Below are 26,565 nucleotides of genomic sequence, written 5' to 3'. Positions count from 1 at the left end.
AAGCTTGAAGCTTGGATCTCAGGTTTGCCCAGAGCACACATACACCAGTATATGTTGATGTGAGAAATACATATTACTACAATGTATAAAATGTATGTATGTGATCAGAGTTGTGTAATCTGTAGGTCAACTTCTCCATGGTTTGTTTTTTTTTTTCATTTTAAAAAAATAGGGTAATTGTTTGATTGATGTGTGAGTGATGTTCGATGTAATTTATCTATTGCGATTGTTTCATTATATAACCTAAATGTTTTATTTATATCAACTATATGTAATTTTGATGTGATATATGTATATAATTTTTCTAGTGCTTTCTTTGTTCATGCTGAATGTTTCTATTTATATTGACTATATATGATTTTTATGTAATATCTGTATAAAATTTTTCTTGTACTTTTTTTGTTCATATCGGAAAAAACTTAATTTTTTTCATTTCATTCATTATGATCTATTGTATATTAAAATTATATAGCCCACGCATATGTTTATCCTTCTGTGGGAACTATATTTATTTGTCTTCAACTGAGATTATTGTGTATTTCAAATTGAATGGCAAATAAATTTTATTATTATTATGACTATTATTATCAATCAAAACAGGTAGTTGTTGATTCACGAATACATTCATCAGAGTTAATGTTACATATCTCATCCTTTTTTTTTAAACTTCTTACGGAAGTGGCCGCCATAAATTCAGAATACACGTGTATTCTAAATGAGACATTACTTACCTGCTTTCAAACATGTAAAGATAACTCTGAATTGGATGGAGTAGAAATATTCTTTGAACTAGAAATTTCACGGTCCCTGTGGTCGCGTGAACTAATAACCGTGGAACGAACGATTTGCGATGCAGACTCCGTTTCTCATTTTTTGAACAATATTCGCTGAAAACTCCACGGTGAATATCGTTTCACTCCGATGGTTAGGGAAAACATCAGACTCATCAGCTTGTATCTGCCTGAGGGTTTGAAATGGATAGTTGCAATAATTTCTTCATTCCCCACAACGCATTCGATATTATTATCATTATTATTATTATGTAGATATAAATGATACACCCTGTGCATTATGTTTCAACAAACCTGAGAGCTAGTTCCACTCGTGAGTCGTTCAGTTAGTCAAATATATATTATCATTGTTTCAGACCGGGGGATTTTGGAAAACTATCTGAAAGAACTCATGATTTCACTACACAATTGAGAATGATTATAATTATCAATACATAGATTATATATTGAGTTACATATACAAAGTTATCATAACACCAGTTACTTCTTCTTTCAGTAGGCTTCAAACTTACAAGTTAACAGAGAGAGCTTTTGAGCTGTGTTTGTTTAAGGGATGTCTCGAGCGTTGAAAAAATAGCCTGTCGCCATGTCTCAAATGGGTAGTTAGTTATTGGGTGAACCTTATTGTTCTATATATGTACTCCTTTTTGATTTATCTTTCTGATATGTATATTTTGTTAATTATAATTTCATTATGGTTATTCAACTATAATGCGTTTCGATGAAAAAAAATTCATTGAAAGAATAAAAAACACAAATTGGCAAAACATCTTCTCAGATAACAACCTAGATGAAAAAACAGAAAATTTATAACACATTTACAAAGCGAAGTTGAATAATCTACCCGTTATGTACAAATAAAACGAAACGAAAAAAAAAGAATTGGATTTCGAAAGGTCTGGTTGATTCTATCAACAAAAAGAACAATTTATATCTACAGATCAGGAAAGATCCAAATAAGTGAACTCAAAAATCGTAATGCACCTGGGGATGATAATCTAAAAAGTGAAACTCTAAAAATAATAGCCAAGTACATTGCCGGACCGATAAAAACAATATTCAACCAAGCGGTAGAGACATGACACTTCCCAACATGCTTGAAACTTTCCATAGTTACCTCCATTTATGAAGGCGGATCTGGAAGTGAAGTAACAAATTTCAGGTCTGTATTCCTAATAAGAATATGGGAAAGATACTAGATACATTAATAAAGACTAGGTTAGATTCCTTCATCGGCATCACAATTTAGCTTTCGAGAAGGGAAAGCTACCCGAAACGCACTCACACAATTAACAGAACGTATCTACAAAACAGTGGATGGAAGTGAGGCATCAATAAGAGTTTTTATTGATTTGTCAAAGACGTTCGATACAATTGATCACGGAATTCTGTTAAACACTCTGGAGAATATTGGTATGAGGGGAAACACAATCAAATCATTGAAGTCATATATCACAAATCATAAACAGATAATTGGAATGGAAGATGGATGTGGGATCTCACAAGAAACGGTTTTGGGACCGATACTATTCTGTTTATATGTAAACGGATTATTCTCAAAAGGGTCCTGTGGGCAAATAACTATTAGTTTCGCAGATGACACAGCTAGTGTCTACTCCGGAGAAACATGGCTCGATGTCAAAAGACAGGCAGAAAATGACCTAGAACTAATGAAAGATTGGTTTGATTATAAACATCTATCAGTGAACTTTAAAAAAACATACTTATTACCATTCTGCAACAACATACCCTCTTTACCACCGAATCAAATCTTATTAATCCAAATTACCTTTCAAATATGCTCAGCTACATATATAAAATGGAATTTTCATATAAACTATCTAGTGAAAAAATGAAAAAGTATCCTTTTTAAGTTCAGGCAACTCAAAAACATCTTGGATCAGAAGGAGAAAAAAAAAACATATATTTTAGCCTTGAGCAAAGCCACTCAATATATTGCATTATTGGATGGGGAGGAGTGTCCAAAATCCACGTGTACCCACTGGAAGTTATCCTGAGAAAATTCGTAAAACTGATGCGGAATAAACCATCAAGATGCAACAGTGAAAAATTATATAAAGAATCAGAAATATTCAATGTGAGGTAACTGTTTTTCAGAACCCTTGCATTGCATCGATATAAAAAAAAGGCAAATCTCAACCAGACCCAACCATCCATATACTACAAGACACAAAAACAAATTATTACCTCTTTCTGATATTTTTTTATGATGATCGAATGAAAGTCCACGGCTAATAGAGAATTTCAAAAAAAGGTAACAAGTTGCTAACGGCAGTCAATATATTGGGAGAGCAGTGGTCGTGGGTTTTTTATTTTGTGGAACAACCTTTTTTTGGATGGGGCGCCACTTGATTCGATTTTGCTGAAATCAAGAAATAAAAATATGCATAGTCAGAAAATTATTCAATAGTTGCTGCAGACTAAACCAAAATATGGTAGACAAAAAAGCGGTTATTGTTTTCATTACAAAAAGGATGTGATCCAGTAACACAACAAATGAAATAATACGACGCCGCTGCAGCTGCAGTAGGATCTTACAAAACAACGTTATGAAGTAAATTCATATGACTTTCATTACGTCTACACAAAATAATTATTGAAACGTTGGAAATAATTTTTGAAACGTTACATGCATGTAGGCACATATAATTCAAAAAGGAAACACCAGGTATATAGTTGGTTTCCAAAAATAGGTTGTCTGTATAGTGGAAATCAACTGCGATGTAAAAAATTGGAAATTCCTCACCAAATGAGTCCCTTCTTTTCTGGATGTTATCAGCAACAGGCTGTCTGAGAGGTCGAGTAGATTCTGGATGTAGTCTGGAGGGTTAGAAAATGAAACAGTTCAGTTGTCAGGCGATACTATAAATATCCTGGATTCGAAAGATATATGTCGAATTGGAGCAATTCGACTTTTCCTTTTTTTCAAAACTGGTCGACAGCAAAAGACGGTATTTGGGGATCCAAAAGGTTCCAAACCAGAACAAAAACGTTCGAGATGGTTGAACGACCCACGCTTCTTGGAAAATACCAAACGCTGTACTTGTCCGTAGCTTAATGGAAACCGGCAGATCTACAGAAAGTGATCTCGGTTGTGATATTGGTTCCAGAAATCAAATGGTTAAAAAACTCACCTCCTCTAAGGGAAAGGCTTCCACTAAAATAATGCCCAACACAAAAATGGTAACTGACGTGACACACTCTACTTTCGATTCTCAACCGTCACCCAAAATCCTTTCAGGTTGACCTCCGACCAGAAGTATTAACACAAACTCGTCCTTTGCGCCGTGACGTACACGTTGACGAAATTTGGTGTACTCCAATGGCAATACTTCTCCTTTGTATGAAGTATTCATTGAGCATTCCTTCTTTTTGAGAATTTTATTTCATTAATAATAATTCGTTTTTTTTTCTCTTCCCCAGACTACATCAACTATGCGATGAAATACAGAGTTATCAAGAAAATAAAATAGGTGATGTTTACTAGATTGGAACTCTGAAATTGTATACATGTATTTTATGATTTCCACAATTAAATGATACATTTCGTAACAAGTGCTTTGGATTGTTGATAAAAGTAAACTTTTCACGTTACAAAATACATAGCACCATTCGCATTCGAAACAATGGGACAGAGATCTCATCATTTTTGGGCCCAAAGGTATTCCTTACTAGAAGATATACAAAATTGTGAATCTACCAAGCACATGAAAAGGGCACTCGAAAAATTTATAACTAGGCTTCATCGTAAATACATTGGAAGAATATTCGACCTAAATAATTACATTACGGTTTACATATGTCATTATACACCCCAAATCCTTTTTATCCCCTGATTTTAATATGTATATATGTTTTTTCCACGTGATCTATTTTAATAATTTCTATCTTATACACCATTTCAATGGCTCTGTCATCACAAAAATGTAAATACTTATCTTTTGTTTTTTTTATACATCTCAGTAAACTTTATATGTACTTATTTCAGAATACTTTTTTACATTTTAGTATTCCAATAAGAAGAAAGTGTTAAAGCAAATTATATTTCGCCACGTACAAACAGCTTTTGCTATCTCTGTGGCTTTTTTAATGTTTATTTGGTTGTTGCAATTGTTTATATGTGTGGATGTAAGTAGACATATGCGCATATCACACTATTTACATCACCTCAATCATATACCCTATTTTGTACTTTTTTCTTAGTGAATAAACATGATTATTATTATTATTAATTATAATACCAGATAAATGAAATCCACTCACCAAATTCACTTCTGAACATTTGTTGAAAATCAGCTGATACAATGGAATTTATATTATATATAAAGTTCCTTTTGAACTGAAAATAATGAACCAGGCATATATTTTGGAAAAGAGGACTGGAATTCATATTTTTCAATGGCCTCGGGGTGTTATTTTATCGCTTGAATCTCGTGAGAGATCAAATTCTCTCCGTAGGAGGAATAGGGGGTGGGACAAAAAAATATTCCAACATTCTTAACTGCAGGTTTCACGACGTAGGAAAACCATCTCTGAAAATATCAGTGAATTACGATAACATATTGAAGGTCCTTATTGGTTAATTGATTCGAATGAAAATTGAGTGTTAAGGAGAATCAGCATGGCATATTAAAAAATGTAGAAGACAACAATTCCCCTGATGACAACAATTTGGCGACACTTCTCAAAAATTGTCAAGAATTGAATCCTTGATGAGATATGAACTCAGTCTATTGAAAAAGGCAGCTGCATAATATTTACAGTTTTAAACTGAAGAGTAAGTCAAGTCGCATGATGAAAATATTAATGTTGATTACTTAGTGAGATTGTTATTTTGAAAATTTAAAAAAAATTGCAATCAGAAAAAGTTCATACAAGACATTGAGAGTCAGTTTTGAAATTTGTTGATTAATTCTCAATATTCCAGAAACCTGGTAAGCCATTAGAATGGTTTGGTAAGTACTGTATTCTTTTTCACGACGGACAAAACATTTATGATGAATAGATCCCATTCAGAACTGTGGCGCCAGAGATATGATCGATGTCGTCGAGTATCAGATTTATCAGGAAATAGAACATAAAAGTTCAACTTGTGAAATTCTCAATGAATATTTAGTATCGCTCCCTGGAACTGACATTGATTTTTCTATTTAAGTACTTGTATATTCTGGGCCACACAGTGTGAATCATTCAAAATCGAACCACCCGTATGAAACAAACATTTCTCAATCGAATGATTATTTCAGCTTCGAGAAGTCAGTTTTAATTTTCACGACAAATTTTTATCATTTTCATTGTCAATCATCGAAAAAAAATATTTTTCTAATATCTAAATTATAGGATCCACGTAGTTTTTGAATATTATGTCGACATGCGTTCATCATTGAAAAAGTTATAAGAAATAACACTTGAAAAATATTTCATTCATTCATTTCGTGAATTAATTCAAAAAATTCCTTAAAAATTATGGCAATTCCACTATTCCATTGAATTCAGCAGATTAATCTAGTTATTAGTGGAGGCAATTTAAACATTTTTATGATATTTTTTGAAAAATTAGCCAAATTCCGACAACACGAGTAGATTTGGAATGATATTCTGCAAAAAATATCTGAACTAAAGAAGTGAATCTCTTCGTTGTAATCACTGCAAATAATATGAACGAAGAAGATCAAAATACAATTCAAACTTTCGCAGCCTCCACCAAACCTCTATTCCGGCCAATGCATTTATCTTATCGCTTGCGTTAAGATACGAACAATTATGGATATTTGTTTGAAGGTGATTGACAATGTTTCGTGATGAATTTCACTAGTTCGGACTTCCATTGTCTATTATACAAAATGATTTGAAATCCCTGAAACAAGTAAAAAAGAATAATTAAAAAGAATAGTTGAAAATAACAATTATATTAAGCAACAATAAACCTGAAATGAAATGATAGTGAAATAACCTACAAGTAAAAATATAATAATTGAATAAATAAAAATTAAAGGAATGCAAAAAGAAAATAATAAAAAAGTATAGAGATTCCAAGTCACGTTAGTTCACGACGTTTCGATTGTTGGTATCTACAATCGTCTTCGGGTGATGACTGGACTGATTCCTCCGAGAGATGACTATTTTATAGGTCGTTGAAATACTTTCACTTTCTCTACTTTCCATTTTCCGCTTCACTGATTCCGTGAGAGATGACCGATTTGGCGGGAGTTGGTCATTTGGCTCACGAAAACCAGGCCCCCAAACGCGGACTGCGATTCCAAGAATTGCATTTACCGGATACCCTGTGAGTGCGGAAAATCATATATTGGTGAAACTAAGAGGCCATTGAATGTTCGCATTGCCGAGCACAAGAAGCACACACAGCGAGGAGAGACCAGCAAATCAGAAATAGCAGACCATGTTTGGACCCATCAACACAACATCGAGTGGTCCCAAGCTGAGATCTTGTTGTCCAACAACGTATTCAGCCAGGCCAGCGTAGATATACGAAACATATGGAAACCCATCATCAAACGAAAAATGACCAACTCCCGCCAAATCGGTCATCTCTCACGGAATCAGTGAAGCGGAAAATGGAAAGTAGAGAAAGTGAAAGTATTTCAACGACCTATAAAATAGTCATCTCTCGGAGGAATCAGTCCAGTCATCACCCGAAGACGATTGTAGATACCAACAATCGAAACGTCGTGAACTAACGTGACTTGGAATCTCTATACTTTTTTATTTTTTATTATTTTCTTTTTGCATTCCTTTAATTTTTATTTATTCAATTATTATACTTTCACTTGTAGGTTATTTCACTATCATTTCATTTCAGGTTTATTGTTGCTTAATATAATTGTTATTTTCAACTATTCTTTTTAATTATTTTTTTTTACTTATTTCAGGGATTTCAAATCATTTTATATAATAGACAATGGAAGTCCGAACTAGTGAAATTATGGATATATTCCGTTACTGTTGCGGAGTAATTGCAGCACAAGCATCCTAGATTTTTGTGACATTTTGTTCAAAAAAGCCCCATATAAAGAATCGCGTAAAGTTAGATAAGGCGATTTAGGTAACAATCCAAACAGTCCACGTACGGTCCACCACGATTAGTTCAATTTTGATACCAAACAACCATGTTACTGCAAGGAGAAGTTCATATTGCGGTATTGATGTCGCTATCAATCATGGTTTCATTTAGAATTACGCATCATACATTTACTTTCTTAAATACTGTCTTTTGAACGTATTCAAAAAACACAAACGCAACACGTGTTTCGCTAAATATATCTTATTTTACAATTCAAAGTACCTACATTTCAAGTACCTGATTTTTACCTAAGTTTGTAATGAACTAAATTACCTGAGCTTACGTCCCAGTTTCCACATTTGAAAAAATATTCAGTAACGGGGAGTTAGTCAATTCTAATTTATCATTCAGTAAATTACCTGAATTCCCGAATCTGTTGATTTCTAAAAATTCAAGCATTATCGAGTCAGAGTTCATCATTTGCGTTTAACGGTCTTCAACAGGAGAACAGTTTTTTTTTAGATGGCTCATTAGAAAATTTCGCCTAGATAATGAAATTTGTATCTGGAACAATTTTTGAGTATTGTTTAAATACAAAATTACTTGGTTTCAAAATGTAATGGAATTTAAACATGCGATGTCTACAGCCAGACATTGCCCGAAAATCAATTTGCAACAATGTTAAGGTTTTATGCCACAGATCAAACAATTTGTTTGATGTCGAATGTCAATTCGTTTTGAGCCCCGTTATTGGCATATACAGCGAATGCTAATTTTGGATTACATGTCATATCCCATTCTTTTGAATCATGCACGTGGTTTCCTCTTCAAGGAACAGGTGGTTTTTAAATTTGATAATATGATGATATATCATTAAATCTACTATATATTGTTTGTCTGTAACGTCCTAAGTGACATCTTAGTAATTTTTCATATATGTTACGTCCATATTTCTTTCAATCTGCCACATAACCTCACATACACTGTAAGATGGCTTGAATTATTATTTTATAAATATGACTGTTTTTTATCCTCATTGTAGCATCCCTGATGATGATAATGAAGATTATCGAAAGCTTGAAATCTGTGTTATAAGAGTACACAAAAATTTTTGGCCTGCTGCATACCCAAATATTGTTTCACTTATTTTCTGACTAGCTTTGAAATTTTCTTTCAGACACCTCCACGTTTCCGATTTGTAAATGACTACTGTGTCATCTGCGAAGCTTATTATGTCCCCTTCCACCCAGAACTGTCCCTTGGGGTACACCATATTGAACTATTCGAGATTCACTGAGAGTGCCTTTGATTTTCACACATTGCTTCTTTTCATGGAGAGGAGTTGGTGGGATGTTCCTCTGAATCCAATACTCTCAAGTACCTCTAGAAGTTGATCATGGCTAACTGTATCAGATGATTTCTTCAAGTCTACAAATATACATAGCGTTGGTGATTTTTCGTCCACATATTCACTGATTTTGTTAGTGAGGTGTGTTATTGCATCTTCAGCTGATTTTCCCTTTTGATATCCGAATTGATTTTTTGATAAGATTTTATATTTTGTTAGGTATTTTTCAATGCGTGATTTCAAGATGGTTTGGAATATTTTCACAAAGTTTGTAATTACGGATATTGGGCGGTAGTTATCCACTTTGAGTTTGAGAAGAGTATTAAGATACATAGAAGGGTCAATTGAAATTAAATTACCATATTTTGAATGCGATTATGTCAGTCTGATTGTTGGCTATGTAGATTCTGGTTGGGTCAACAACAAAATTGATAGAAAAATTACGACAGTATACTTGTTCAACGCATTTGATGATTGTACAATATCGTGAAATACTAGGAAACACGTTAGAGTTGCCGCTTCATCCACTGAAGCTGAATATATGGCTCTTTTTGAAGCAGTAAGAGAAGCTATCTTGTTAAAATCACTTATAAGTGGCAGTTATCTCATTTTTTTGAAAACAATTGTATTTTAGGATAATAACAGTTGCATATGCTTGGCCAACAACCCGACTGATCATGAAAGATCAAAGCATATTGATTTCAAATATCACTTCTCGAAAAAACAGATTGACCAAAAGACAATCATGCTAAAATATATTCCGACAGGTGAACAACAAGCTGTTCTGTCTCAATTTTCATATAGCTGTTCCGATTTCCTATGAACGAAATCAGCCAATCATTCACTTTGATTAGTAAACCCAATGCATCCAACTTCTTTCGCGAAATGAGTGGATTAAGAACGTCAAAGGCACGAAATGAGTCGAAAAATATTTTTATCATATAATTTTTCTGTTCAATGTTATCGTTTATTTATTGTTTTGATCTTAGAATCTTTGAAACTTTGAAATAAACGTGGGTGCCTCTCGACGCGATAAATTAAACTAATCTAGGTTGAACTATTCAATATTGAAATTGTTCAACTTGAGAAAAGCTTAGGTAATTCCCCAAATTATATTTATATCAATATGATACTGTAAGCAGAAGTCATTTATTAATAAAACCTTCCTTTAATTATTTTGTGTATGTACATACACAGCGTGTGAAAGCCGAATGACATAAATTAATTATTTCGGTTACGGTACATATTTTAACAAAATTCCAGAACACGTCGATTTCAAATTATGATTTCACAGATCTAACGGAAAAATACTACTCCTACCTACAACCCCCGTCGAATGACAGGTACAAACCCCATTTTTTTAAATAGAAAGTATAGGCTTGTGATATATCTCACTAGTTCGGACTTCCATTGTCTACTATATAAAATGATTTGAAATCCCTGAAACAAGTAAAAAGGAATAATTAAAAGAAGAATAGCTGAAGGTAACAATTATATTAAGCAAACAATAAACCTGAAATGAAATGATAGTGAAATAACCTACAAGTAAAAATATAATAATTGAATAAATAAAAATTAAAGGAATGAAAAAAGAAACTAATAAAAAAGTGTAGAGATTCCAAGTCATCACCCGTCTTCGGGTGATGACGATTGTAGATACCAACAATCGAAACGTCGTGAGCTAACGTGACTTGGAATCTCTACACTTTTTACCGAAATTCGATAAAATACACTTAAAACTTATTGCAATATATTCAAAACTTCTTTAATGTCGGGGTATTGATGATAAAAAAGTGAGCAAAAACCATAACAAAGTTCTTTTCAGCTTGGTCATGTGGGGTAGATAAAAAAGCAGCTGCCAATGCAATGAGTGATGAACTCAAATTAGATTTGATGCTTGAGTTTGGGAAAAACCCACATATATCGAGTAGACAGGCATCTATTACATTCAATGTCAGTCATACATCGATAGTATGCATCAGTATAAAATGATAACTACTCAGGAGCTCATGAAAGACGATTCTGATAGAAGAACTCAAAAGGTTAATGTTTGGGAAGTGGTTATAGAAAACCATATCATTGGCCCCTTTTTCATTGAGGGCAACTTGAATGATGTCATTTCAAGTTCAGCAAATTTATATCCTGATCCAGGAAACCCTCAAGTTCCAGTGAATACGTTACGGTTTCAGCAGGATGGAGCAACACCATAGTAGTGGAATTGGCCGCGGTGGTAGTGCGCCCGACCCATGATCGGAAGGCCGTGGGTTCGATTCCTGCCTCGGCCAGATATTTTTCTCGAGATAATTCATCTGGTTGAAGCTGGGATGATTCTGCAACCGTGTCAGGTATCACACGTTGAAAGGTGAGACCTCGTTAGTTCTAAGCTCGCACAAGTTTCTCAACTTCTGAGAGTTGTCGTTCGTATGGGGGCGACAGCTGAAAACAATTTTTTTTTAAACCACATACCGTAAATACCTCGATACATTTCCAAGTCCGTGGATAGGAAGTTGAGGATCGATTGACTGGCCAGAGCGATCACCTGACCTTTCATCATTAGTTTTTTTTTTTAATGGGGATATGTGAAGAGCAGTGTGTACTAAACTAAACCTTCAGATTTGAATGACTTGAAAGAACGAATAACACTTGCGATTAGCTCGGTCACGCCTGATATGTTAAATAATGGTTTATTTGATATCAGGATATTGCCAAGACGCTCGCGGTGAACATTTTGAACATCTACTCAGTAACCATCCATAGTTCTTTTTCATATTTTCATATTTTTCAGTGTATTGTAATTGTTGCAATAAACTTGGAAATGACAACATTTTTGAATAGAGAATGAAGAGAGGGGTGATATTTTCACGTTGCAGAATGTCATATTATAATTTACATTTGACGTGTTTCGGGATTTTTGACTTTTACACACTGTTTTATAGCTACCATGAGCCAATTGTTACTTTTGTGGGATTGAATAATGATACTGAAAATGTACATACAAAAAATTTGTGTCATCATTTTTAGGCCACGTTCCACATGATGGAAGAATACAACGTGCTTGCTGGTTAGATTTTTATAATACTGTCAACAGTATATGTCTATCGCACACTAAACACTGAGCGTTTGTCCGATGAGAGAGGAGAAGCCTGCCTTTCTGCTCGAAATGATTCAGATAATTCTAATAGATGATTGTAAACAAATTTCAAATGTAATCACCTCGTACCGGGCACATTCCACAATATCAGTATAATCTTTCGTTACAGGTCAAAGTTTTCTACAAACAAAAACCAGTTGAATTTTATCAAAACATGCCGCATCCACTTCATACGCACATTTCCGTCCCAATATCCTCATATCCGTCGTATCCAAATTGGATTGTGAAAAGTTGTTTTGCATTTGACGTGTTGAAGCTCTGTCACGTCCAGAACGACAACCACCTGATTCATGTTTATGAATGGAATAATTGAATAATACGCTCAAGGCATCCACAAAACCGATCCTGTCGCTCGTGCTTCATAGATTTATAAACGATTGTTGTGCTTTGAATCAGATAATATTGGTTACCCTTCGTATTCGATGAGCAAGATTTGGGGTTCTGTATAACATATTTTCTCTCTAAGTAGATATACCACTCTTTCAAACCAGGGGCAGAACTTCGTAGCTGATTGAGTGATGCTTTTATAAGGTTTCGAATTGAAAAGTCATGTAATCTAGTAACCCGCTTTTGACCACTTCGAACATGAATCTTTCTTCATGGAATATTTTCTTTCCGATGGCAAAAAAATAATCCAACTGAAATATTTTTCAGTTGCACCACATAAAAAATGTTTACTCGCCTAAAAACTTTACAGTGAAGTATTTGTAAAATAATTTCATTCATTCGAACAGAAAATCACTTGAAAGGAAAATAAAATAAGTAAAGATAACCCTAGCTCACAGCCAATTTGCGACTGTAATGCCAAAGGCAGTTCTTTGTTAGTTTTTGGTCCCTAAATGCGAAAATGATAGTAAACTTCCTAAAACATAAGATTTTTGAGTTATGATTTTTTTCACAAAAATTTAATGAACACGACATTCCAAATTTGCTTTTTCCCAAAATTGGGGAAATTGTTTAAAATCTGGCAACTCAGCGTCTAAAACAAGTTTAAAAGACGTTCTGCTCCATACTGGTAACAAAAATTAGGTTAGGTTTTTTTTTTTTGTACCTTGGGAGCTGTCTGACTTGTCCAATAAACAAAAAACTGTAATTACAAAGAAATAACATACAAGCAACAACCAAAAAAAAATAAATTTTTAAATATTAATAAAAGCTATTTATAGGTCATTCGAATGCTTTCACCTATCCCCTCTTCCCTCGCATCGGGCAAACTAGTAGTATTTTCAATGACCTTCCTGACTATTTGGAGGCAGAATTATTGGTCCATTTTTCTACCATGGTTCTTTGAACGGACCCCGTTACAATAATCTATTAATAGTGTTTTAAAAGTTTTTCGATGATCTTGATCTGGAAACTCGTCAGATGATCCATTTTCAGCAGGATGAAGCACCAGCAGATGATTTCAGTGACGTAAAAAAATGTTGCGAGACTGTTTTGGAAACACATGAATTACTACGAATGGTCCTGTTAAGTGGCCTCCTCGTTCACAAGAAATGACACCTCGATTTTTATTGTTGGGAATTTCTGAAAAAGGCGATGTATAGAATGAAGCATAATACTGTAGATGAACTGAAAATTATATCCAAACTATATTCAATAGAATTGATGGCCGAATTGTGTTGAAAGCAACACGTGTCAAGAGAACGACCCAAATATGTGTTCAACAAAAAGACGGTGTTTTTGAATATTCACTCGATATTTTATAGCTCTTAATTCGCATAACAAAGAAATGTTTTGTACTAGTGAAAGACAAAAATATTTCTATATAAGTCGCTCAGTTTCAATTTCAGAAAAAAGGTGATACAAGCTTTGTTGTTGAGAATGTTATTACGAATCGAAATGCATGATGAAATATAGGGGTTTCCATTTAAAACAATATCATTTTAAGAAATATTTTGAAAATGCGACTGTCAATTTTTTTTCAGCATCGAGAAGGCCACTAAAAATGCTACTAGTGTGCCCATTTGAACGAATTCTTAGCATCAATAATAACGTTGTTGGCAATGGTGCTGACTGAGTTTGGAACACCCTGTACAGATTTCTGTGTTAATTATTATGAGATATCATACGATTATCATATTTTTTCGATAACTATGTACTGTGTATAGATGAACAATAATGTATTCTATGAAATATTTGTTAGAATACAATGATGATTTTTGGGAAAGAAAGTTTTTGGCTTTCTACTACTCCATCTCGATACAAAAAAAGATGAGGGAATCTTCCAAAGGAAATAAGTAACTGTATAGATGGATGTGTAGATCATGCAAAAAAGTAACTGTCAGACACAAACTGAAAGAAAGTCCTCCTGAAACAGCTACTTTCATACAAACATTGAATTACACGAAAGAAAAATTTCTTTCGAAACAAATACTTCTATATGAACACTGAATTATACAGGACTATAGAACATAGAATAGAAACCCACTTTGTGAAATGTACTCAATCATTCATATAGCGTAGTCCCAGTTCTACAAATATATAATTTTCACCACTTTCATTAGGCTACCTAGTAGCCAGAAAAAATGGAAAAATTATATAGAAATATTTGTTCCGAAAGAATTTTTTTCTTTCGTGTAATTCAATGTTTATATGAAAATAGCTGTTTCAGGAGGACTTTCTTTCAGTTTCAGTTCAGTTCTGACAGTTACTTCTTTGCATGATCTATACATCCATGTATAGAGTTACTTATTTTCAAACTGATTAATTCCTTCCTTTCTTTGGAATATTTCCTCATCTTTTTTTGTATCGAGATGGAGTAGAAAGCCAAAAACTTTCTTTCTCAAAAATCAATATCTCCTAAAAATATAACCCCTTCAATTCACAATGATAATGTTTTTGAAAATTTATATATAATGTAACAAAATTTTCCAACAAAAAACTTCTACAAACATTTGTGTTACTCGTAGATAAAGTATAGTATTCTACTCGCGTATAATGGATATTATTCCCTCTAAGCTACTCGCCTACGAATAAAAAATTTCGATGATATTGCATACACACATTGATTTAATTGAATTCATAGATAGGAAACGCTTAATGGAAGACCATATAGAACATAGAATAGAAACCCACTTCGTGAAATATACTCAATCATTCATATTGGGTAGTCCCAGTTCTACAAATATATGATTTTCACCACTTTCATTAGGCTACCTAGTAGCCAGAAAAAATGGAAATATCTTAGTGAAATCCTCTTCGAATCTGGTGAAGGAAGAAAATTGGCAAAAGGCCAACTACTGAATAATGAACCGAGATCATCGGGATTTTTCACAAGATAAATTCCAAAGATCCTAGGAACATCATAGATGAAAATATGTCTGAGAATCCCCCTTTTTTGCGACCAAGTTCCAACCGTCTCATAGCAATTGCAAAAGGCAATAAGTCATCAAACGATAGAAGCCGAAACGAAGAAATGAGAATAGGCGAAATTATTCAAAGCATGAAGCTAGGCATCTGATTATACTAGATATAGTTAAAAAGACGGTATAGATTTTCTTGTTGAATTCAAAATAATGAAATTTTATTATCACAAAGTGTAATAATTTTGTTTAGCATCATCGAGGATGCTATATGGTTTACAGAATGTAATCTCGTCTGCACAGGAACAAATCAAAGACTGAGAGACATATTACTATGCAAAAAGTGGTAGTTTCTTCCATACTTTGAAGTCTTCAGAATTACTTGTCGACGATATTTTCAATTCAAATTATTACATTGTTTCAGCCGGATACGATTATATAAACGTAACTAGTTAATGTGACCAGATACGTGCATTATTCAGTGCTGTAGACTGAATCGTAAAAATAATCTAACAAATTTAATGGGTAACACAACTCTTACATCATTTCACGTTATCTTCGCATGTTTGGTCATGCAATTCCATAGCGAAAAACCATTTATGGGTTCTTTACCTTAACTGTATGAAAAACTGTATACTGGTGAATATGTGATGGATTTTCCCCAAAGAAGTATTCAAACTAGTTTCAGTTTTGGTGTTGACTACATGACGTTTTGTTAACGACATCGGATTGAAGGTTGGACGCAAATTTGTCTAGTTAGTATTTCTGTGGTAGTGACCTCAAAAACAACTTTCGGAAATGCAATGAAAACAATTTCCCACAAAATCTGCTCAGAATAATGTTACATGGCTGTATTCCTGGTGTGAAACAATGTTTGCCGTGATATGACCTACAGGAATTCACCCAGCATGTAGCTGCTTCAATCGTCATTGATGAAAATAATGAAGTGGTAAGGAGAAAAACAACAAGATTTCTTTCAATTGACTAAATGAATACAATAATAAAAATAATAATGATAAAAATAATAATACCAATAGTTTTTCATCAGTTCGTACTTCCATTGTCTAATATAATTTTAAATTGATCTGATAACCAAAGTTATGTCACAACGTTTCGATTGTTAGTATCCACAATCGTCTTCGGGTGATAACAACTGGACTTATTTCTCCGAGATCTAACTATTTATAGGTCATTCGAGTGCTTTCACCTATCCCCTCTTTCCTCTTTTCGCTTCATTGGGATCGCCACTTTCACCTGTTATAGCCAATTCATATAAGGAGTGGTTTGAAACTTTGGCCATTGAAGAAGCCCAGAAGAAGCCCCGAGTCTGGTTCAGATACGTAGACGACACCTTCATAATATGGAAAACTAGACACTTTCCTGAGGCACATCAACAACGTAAAGCCTTCCATCACTTTCACAATGGAGAAGGAAATCCACAACGAATTGCCTTTCTTAGACGTATTGGTGAAGTGGACCGACACTAAATGGGAAACATCTGTATATCGAAAACCTACTCACACAGGACAGTATCTGAACCAGAAATCCAACCACCATCAATCGACTAAGAGAGGAATCATCAAGCCTCTACTGGACCGTGCTTCAGGGCTCTGTAATACAAAGGAAGGTCTCGAAAAGGAACTAGGCATCATCAAAAATGACCTTTAACGGAATGGTTACTCCAAAGTGATGGTAGAACAGGCTTTAGCTAGAAGACAGCAAAAACTCCACAAGAAAGAGAAGCCGCCACAACCAGTACTTGTACTTCGCTGCATCAGAGGATTATCGGAAAGGATAAGACGGATTGGGTCCAAGTATAACATCAGGACTTGCTTCAGATCTGGGCAGTCGTAGCAGCCTCACGTAGCAGCCCCACGAAAACCAGGTCACCAAACGCAGACTGCGATTCCAAGAATTGCATTTACCCTGCGAGTGCGGAGAATCATACATCAGTGAAACTAAGAGGCCATTGAAAGTTCGCATTGCTGAGCACAAGAAACACAAACAGCGAGGAGAAACTAGCAAATCCGGAATAGCAGAGCATGTTTGGACTCATCAACACAACATCAAGTGGGCTCACGCTGAAATCATCCACAAAGAGAAACACTGGTTTACGAGAAAATTCAAAGAATTCGCGTATATGTTGTCCAACAACGCATTTAGATACGTAACATATGGAAACCTCTAATCAAGCGAGAAAGGACCAACATCCGCCTAACGGTCATCTCCCGCTAAAACCAATGAAGTGGAAAGAGGGAATAGGTGAAAGCACTCGAATGACCTATAAATAGTCAGATCACGGAGGAATAAGTCCAGTCATCACCCGAAGACGATTGTGGATACTAACAATCGAAACGTTGTCACATAACTTGGGTTATCAAATCAATTTTATATTATATTAGACAATGGAAGTCAGAACTGATGGAATACACCACGAAACATTGTCAACCACCTTCAAACAATACCAATAGTAATAATAATAATGTTATTCATTAGTGATTCAAAATAACGACAAAATAATTACAAATGGTATAAATGGCTAATTTATGTGATTAATGACATATTTATTTTGTGGAAATTTATGATCAGTTCAATGGAATGAATGAACATACTTTTGTCTAATTTCCAATAGTATTTCAATTTTCACGACCGGTTTCGTGTTTTATCCTGTCATCAAGTATAAAACTAATTTATACCACGTTTTTAGATTTCAAATGTATCAGTTAGTTTTTATACTTGATAATAGAAAGAAACCCAAAACCGGTCGTAAAAATGAACTAGTGGAAATTAGATAAACGTGTTTTCATTCGTTTCATTGAAGTGATAAATGAATAAATGAATAAGTAATAAATAATCTAAAAGTAACTCGATACTCGTTCCGAAGTAGTGAAACAAGAATAGGAATTCATAAAATATAAATAATAAAACATTTTAAGAAACTATCAATGTTTTCTTCGATAATGTTACTAATTAAACTTATAGGTGTTTTCTGAAGAAAATCTGATGGGTTTTTTAACAGGAAAGAACTGTTGATGTTGGTCATTTTATACAAAAGGGAGTTGTCTAGTTTTGGTGCAATATAAGACAAAGATTTTTGTCCACAAGATTTTGACATGAAAGGTACAATATGATTTTTTTGACGGGTACCGTAACAAAGAGTTTACCCTTGTCCGTGATCTTTAATTGAATGATATTTCATGCTGACAATACAACTCAAGTCGAGAACCGAGAATCCCGTAACGTAAATGGCTTTCGACCAAGGCATGGAATATTTGGATTTGTAAATTATTGTTTGGAGTTTTTTTATTATGAGCAGCTATATATCCTCCTATATTTTTTAACACGCTTTTATTAGCTTCACCTGTATGTATGTATGTTTGTTTGTTTGTAACTCTCAAGCTCGGGATCTGTATTTGACAGAATTATCGACATTATTGCTTGATCTATTCGCGGGCAGATGGCGCTCTACGTAACCTCTTTGATATATCGACATTATTGCTTGATCTATTCGCAGGCAGATGGCGCTGTACGTAACCTCCTTGATATAATTTGACCTCACTTTACATGTATATCTTCATTTAGAAAAAGTATTTCTTTATTGATACGCGCGCCTGCAGTCTTGGGCTTGGTAGCTGATTTTCAGACGCCTTCTCGAGAATCGAAAAATATTAGTGGTCATTTTTCTGAACAATATACAGCTGATTGATCCCAAAGTTTAGATAAAATAAATATAGTTTAGAAATACTAAAAAACATGCTTTTATAGCATACAAAACTGAAAAATGGAAAATAAATATAGTTTAAAAACATGCTTTCAAAGAACATTGAACTGAATAGTTAAAAAAAAAAAATTTAATTAGCGTGGGCGCTTTGTGCCATATTTTTTGTATATCAAGCGCCCGTCGCTTTTCTCACAATAACATCTACTAGTATTTTTCGTTCGTTATTGTTTTGAGCTTATTTAAAAAAATATTTTCAACTTTTCATTTCGATGTTCTTTGAAAGCGTGTTTTTCAAACAATATTTATTTCAGTATGGATATTAACCTTATCTGTAAGAAAATAAAATTTTTTTGAAAACAAAGCATCTATCTAGAGATTATTTAAATTCATATAATGAATTTTGAATTACTATTATCCCTTCAAGTGAAGATTTTTCGAATTTTTGTCCAATTGATTCTTGTTTATATATTCAATTTGTGCCTACTTTCGGAAAAGTGGAATGACGTCATTTTCTCAACAAATCTTACTTGCTCTTTCGGTCTTTCGAGTTACTTCTGATCGCCTAGTTGGGAGAACATGTGTTTTAATCACGTAAATGGTTTTTACAGAGGTACTCATATTGCAGATCAGCAAGCTCGTTTCGTTTTTTATCAAATCATTGATGACACAACCAAAACTGGCATGCTGAACCTCCTCATGAGGATTTTAAGTTTTGGTTTGAAAATATTTTTTATGAATGAGTCGACTTTTTTGGTGTTCAATATTTTACATTCTACAGATAAAATGTAGTATCATGATTCAAAAATGTTTTTGAAAAAATTCAGATTTCGTAAACAAAAAAAAGAATAAACTTTTTCAATGATATTGATAGAAGAATCGAAAAAATGTGGATAGGTGTCTCGACATAAACTCTGTCCTCCAAACAAACAAAATAACCCAAACGCTAATTGCACACACACCGCTTTTGGACGGCCGATTTTATACCGGTCGTCCAAATTCCAATAGTGAACCACCGGTGGGAACGGGATCAGGCAGCCGTTCACTGCCACTGTATCGCCGGCAGTACCGGGAAGTAGTGGCGTACGTGACTAACTAAATACACTCTTGCATACTCACCGATTTTTTACCGACCAATCCAGTTTCGACTGCCCGGTGAAATTGTAGTTACTACGTATTAATTACGGTGACCGGTAAAAATCCGGTGAGTCTGCAAGCACCCGCTACCAATAAAATTTCGGCCGATTTTATACTGACCGTCCAAAATCGGTGTGTGTGCAACCCTAGTTGCAGTATAAAATCGCCCGATATTTTACTGGTAGCGGGTGCTTGCAGACTCACTGGATTTTTATCGGTAAAACAATCATTTGCTTTGTTGTCGTAATTAGCACGCACTACCAAAACGAAGTTAATTCGTAGTAACTACAATTTCACCGAGCATTCGAGACTGGAATGGTCGGTAAAAAACCGGTAAGTATGCAAGAGTGTATTTAGTCACATACGCCACTACTTACCGGTACTGCCGGCTATACAGTGGCGGAGTTCATTCATGTGTATCGCTATAAGGTCGAAGTGTGTACATATACGGTATTTTGAATTTCGAAACTTTCAACATGTCAAGTACTGATACGGCCGAAGAAACTGCTAATTTGCGTCTCTACACTTCACCTACAAAATCCCTATACCCAGCCGTATATTATTAATAAAAGAAAATTTGGGAGATCACGTGAGCTATGCATGATGTGTTTTGGAGTACTCTGACGCTTATATGGATAGAATATAGTTATTTTGATCACATATAACTTTCAAAAGGCTCTGGCTTTCTATTTTATACCTTCATTCTAGAAATTTCCGAATATTCAACACATACTTAGTTCTGTTACTGTAACTTAGTTAGTTCTGGAGAGTTGAAAGGCTACGTTGAAGATCTCTCTCTCTCTTTCTATAAGAAAAAAAGTCATAGTTGATTACTCGGTTAGTATAATAATTTTTTGAAATGCATTGACTGACCTGGTCATTAGCGTTGTGTTATGGTTAGGTAATGATAATAACTCTCCGAACCAACTAGGGATCATCATGGCTATAGCATTCCGCTATCCATGTGACGTTGCAGAATAATTCCAACTTCAACTAAAAAAATATCTGTCCGATGTAGAGATTGAACTCACGACCTTTCGATCGTGAGTAGGACGCCTTATCACTTGGGCTAATTATATAATATTAATGACATTTCCAATATGGACGTGTTCAATTATTTCTATGATATATTTCTATATCATTTCAATATCTATTTTCCTATGAGAAAACGTGACATTAATAAGCACCGATTGGGTGAAAAGTGGGTAAATCATGAAGTGGAAGCAACTTCTGATAACTTAAAGAATCTCTTTAGAATGAAAAGAACTTAACCAGATCTTTAGGATATATATATAATGGGGCGAAAAAACTACACTTCAAGTCGATTGAAGATACAAAAAAATTATCAAAAAAAAATGTCTTCATCAGATAACTCTAGTCAAACTGCATGGATTGTAAAAAATGAATTGTCTAATAACAATAGATCTATAACCAACAATATAGAAATGAAGACGATAACAATATTTTGATCAATGTATTTTTCAGTTGAGACACCTAGAGACATTTTCATCATTTGAGTCGGGCTGTTTTCCACATCGTCTCAAGGTGGGTAGTTCCATTGTATCAAAAGAAAGTTCCAAGACTTATGGAAAACTATAGCCCAGTCACCATTTCTCCTAGTATGGATGAAATTTTTGAATATTGTTTTCCGAATCGTCTCGATTCATTTCTTCGAAAATGTTGATGTGGGAGATTAGCCTGTGGGATTCTTTTGTGATCTCAGCAGGGCATTTGACTGCGTCAACCACGATATATAGTTGAAGAAATTAGAAGAATATGGTATCATGTGATCATTGTTGGACTGGCTCTTAGCATTTCTGACTGATCGAAAACAGTTTGCCATTCTGAATTTTTATGACGGGTGAAAATGGAAACAGTAAAATAACAACAAGTTTCAGTTGATATTGAAGTTCCACAGGGTTCTATTTTATGTCCTGTGTTGAAGTCACTTGATGTGAATGAAACGGGTTCATTAACATCAGACGCTCTCATTACCCAATACGCCGATGAGCCATCTCCAATTATATCAACTTGGAAACCAAATGTAATGGGGTAGTTTCTGCAATGAATAAGTGGTGTTTTCCAGAACTTACTATTCCTCGATCCAACTGAAAACCAATATCACATATTTTCACAACAATCAAAAAGCAGAAAAAGTAATCAACGTTTATCTTGAAAATGCTCAGATACAACAAAAAATATAATGTTGAATTTTAAGGTATTGAGGTTGATGAGCATCTCGATTGGAAACTCCATTGCTCTGGAATTACCTATCTACAAGTTGAACTCCCTAACATATTTGTTTCACAATCTGAAATAGATTTTGAATGTAGGGCAAAAGATAAATTCCTACTTCGTTCAGGTCAACTTAAGACTGCGTTCGGAAATATTGAAATCGCAAAAAAGAGTAATGAGATGTATTATTGGACTTCCACAAGGAACATCTAGCCACCAATACCTTGAAAAATATAAAAATTTCACTGTTGTGTCTTTGTATGTTCATGAAATGTGCCTGTATGTTTTTAAAAATAGAAATTAATTCTTCTGTGTTCGTGAATATCACTCTTTCAACACAAGAAAAATTAAAAACTATGTCATAACATTTGCAAAAACAAAATTAACGTCTTGTGCGCCAAGTTGTTCAGGTCTAAATTATTTAATGCTTTTATGATTCATGATAGTGACTGTGATTATATAAATATCAAAAAAAAATTGAAGGACTTCCCTGTTAGATAAATATTTGTATTCACTTAGTGAATACTTTTAGATTCATATTTCTCTATTGTAACAAAGGACGACTCCTATACTGATTATTGTCAGTCTCTTAGGCAAATAAAGGTATTTTAATCTCATATAATATGTAATAAATCAATTTTCCGAAGCTGATACCAAGTTGACATGAACTTTGATCTGTCTCCTTGTCAAACCACTCATGACTATTTCCTTTGTTACAGATGAATATATTCCTGAACACATACAAGATGTCGACTACAGGCTTCAAACGTAAACGCAGCCAACAGAAGTTCTTCAGTGGGTACAGACTGCAGATTCTTTAAAGTTCAAGAAACTTCCGTTTACGTAAATTACCAGACACAAACGTAACGAGAGTAGTGTAGATGAAGTTTCGAACTCTTGTGCTTATGTAATCCATAATAGTTTCAGTTCAGTCGATAACTGAAATGAACCATTCAATAAAAAATAGTAAAATGAACCCATTGGGACGTGTTATCCATGCAAGTGTGGTGAATTAGTTTGCGAGAATTATATCTTCGATGTGATGCGAAATAAACTCAATGCCACCGCGTGCGCGGCCTTGCTAGAGGAAGTTAATTTCAGTGATACTCATTTGCTATTGTCCCTTTCGGCTTTGGAACTAATAAATGTGATGGTGATAGTTGGCAACTGTCTTGTAATTGCTGCCGTGTACTGTTCATCAAAACTACGTTCAGTGACAAATTTTTTCATCGTGTCATTAGCGGTTGCAGACTTAATGGTGGGCCTTGCGGTTTTGCCATTTTCAGCAACATGGGAAGTATTTAAGGTGAGTTATTTTCATCTACATTTGAATATTCATATCAAATAAAATCAAATCAAAATATTCCCTATTGTTGAAAAAGTCTAGTTTTGTTGACAAAGTAAAAGATACACAGTACAGTAATGAAATATAGGTTGAGGTACATACAGGTATAAAAATATTAATGAAATAAATGTGCACCTATAGAAATTGATATTTGAACATTCCGTATATAAACATGAATAAAATATTATTCAATTTAGTAAATGTGAAAAAAATTTGATAAAATACCAATAAAAAATGTTATTAGACCATTTTGTCAATTATTCAACTTATAAGTTATCGCTCTAAGCGAGTATCCTATACAATAACACCAATAAAATGACAAAAGAATAGACAGTTCACATTTTTCCTTGAAAATTGTCATTGTAAAATTCTTGCAAATTATAATAGGGTCTGCTCACAATAAGACTTTTTGTGTATTTTGTAAAGTCTTCAATACTATCGCGGTTCTCTCTAGAATGAGAAGGGAATTGTTTATACATTTTACCGCCGTTATAAAAAATTGAGAAAATTGAGTCCTTCACCAAAGAAGAGGAAGGAAAGTGTAATTTTGAGTTAGTTTTAGATTTCTGGCGAGTATTATGACAAGAAGAAATATTTTCAAATTTTAAACTATGTTAATGTTTAAGACACACCGTTTTCATAACGAAAAGAGACACAACTGTCAATATCTTTTTTTCTGCAAATAACTACAAGAATTCTGTAGTCCTAGTTTAAACACATATCTAATGGCCTTTTTCACCATGCCATAAAATGGTGGTGCCGTTTGCAAATAAAATAATTTTTCCAGAAGTTTGTACACTCAGTAAATCATTCACATATACAAGAGAAAGAATGAGTCCTAAAATCGATCCTTGTGGCACTCCATAGTCAATAATAATATATTTTGAAATAGTATCGCTGTTTACGGCTTAACTGCGCCCAGTTATATAGGACTCGAACCATTCCAAAGTAACCCCCGCAGCCATAACGATACAGTTTTCATACAGGAAAGAAAAAATTGCATCGTGGGTGTTCTTTTTAGCTTGGAATCCGAATTGATTCTCTTTGACAATTTTATGAGCAGTAAGGAATTCATTGAGCCTTTTTTCACTAGCTTTTCAATTATTTTTGTTAGAGTTGTGATGAGGGATATTGGACGATAATTTAATGGATTGTCCAAGCAACCGCCTGTGTGCAAGGGAATTATCACAGACTTTTTCAAGAATGAAGGAAATTTACCGTTGCGAAAGGAAAGATCAATTAACGTGACAAGAGTTTCAAACGCTTCTCTTGGAAAATTCTGTAATATGTTCATGGATATGTCATCGTATCCAGATGATTTTTTATTCTTAATATCCTCAAAAACTTCGATGATTTCATCAATATCTCAACATCAGTATCGTTACTGGATATAAACTATTACTTGATTCTCTTTTGAAGTGGTTAACAACCACACGATTGCATTGAAATGCATTCGGTACAAACAACTTCAATAAAAAATGCAGAATATGTTGAGCTTTTTGTTGCAATGGTTCAACTATTTTTATATAGTTAAATAAGTTCGTAATCGAAAGAGAAAAATTAAGTTGCGTAATGACTTTCATTCATCAAAATTGACAACTACTTCATCAAAAACAAATATCAACATCTGAACATGTCTACAGGACACACTCAAAATTGAATGAAAGTGTTCAATACTGAGCTCTCTGAAAATCAACCATTTATAATACTCCTCCTGGATCTTTGATATCCAATTCTCCCAAATACTCCAGCAAAATGGCTGGAGCATTTGGGAAAACTCTCGGCGAGTTTAATCCTTGATTGTCGATGAAAATAGGAAAACAATCACCAACAAATTATTCCTTGGATATTTTTCGAGCCAATTTTTTCAAAAAAATCAGTTCTTTGGCTGTTTCGCTCAAGGCGATAAGTTTTGATTTTACAGTATTTAGTGCATCACACTGCTGCTTACGGCTGGATCAGCTCCTCCTCCTTCAATTTTGAATAGGACTGTAGGACTTTCTGGCTGTTTCATTTGATCCCCAATCTACGTCACTGTAGGCTTTCATAATAATTTTTCCAATTTTGGAATATCCTAATCCATAGTCTCTTGTCCCATTTAGATATCGGAGAATATGTTCCATACCCTTCCAATGGTATTTTGATGGTCTATGATTGAACTGACTCATTATTCTCGTGGGGAATGCTGAATCCCGTCTTGTCGAAACTGCCATAAAGGCTTCCAATAACTCTTTGATATAATTTTGTATCTTCCTCGTTCAAGGATTCATCGTCATAAGGACGATGTTCATTTCTCTTGAAAGTTCGATGGCATATAATGACTGGTCTAATCTTATTTCATTCATCTCTTGACACTCTTTCTGATAAAATATTTTTCACTTCCCCCAAGTCTTTGGTATAAAAATTTTGTTTGAAACTGAACTTTAATTTGTGTATTTCATCTCTAGTTCCAAAATCAATATATCCTCCACGTAAATGATGATTATAACTTCT

The 26,565-nt window shown here is 34.1% G+C and overlaps 1 protein-coding gene across 1 annotated transcript in view; it reads left to right on the top strand.

Moving 5' to 3' along the window:
* Positions 1-26,565, top strand: part of Oamb (Octopamine receptor in mushroom bodies) — a 692,882-nt gene that overhangs the window by 349,793 nt on the left and 316,524 nt on the right. Inside the window, exon 3 of the mRNA XM_074172398.1 lies at positions 23,447-24,033. Within this exon, the coding sequence (XP_074028499.1) occupies positions 23,770-24,033 (264 nt within the window). The 5' untranslated portion in view covers positions 23,447-23,769. The remainder of the gene's footprint in view (positions 1-23,446; positions 24,034-26,565) is intronic.

The sequence above is a fragment of the Leptinotarsa decemlineata genome, unplaced genomic scaffold, assembly GCF_025532065.1.
Source record: "Leptinotarsa decemlineata unplaced genomic scaffold, Ldec_3_MD MMD2_tig00000090_RagTag_RagTag, whole genome shotgun sequence".
Lineage (NCBI taxonomy): Eukaryota > Metazoa > Arthropoda > Insecta > Coleoptera > Chrysomelidae > Leptinotarsa > Leptinotarsa decemlineata.
The sequence above is the reverse complement of the archived record's forward strand: the minus strand, read 5'-3'. Positions and strand labels throughout refer to the sequence as shown.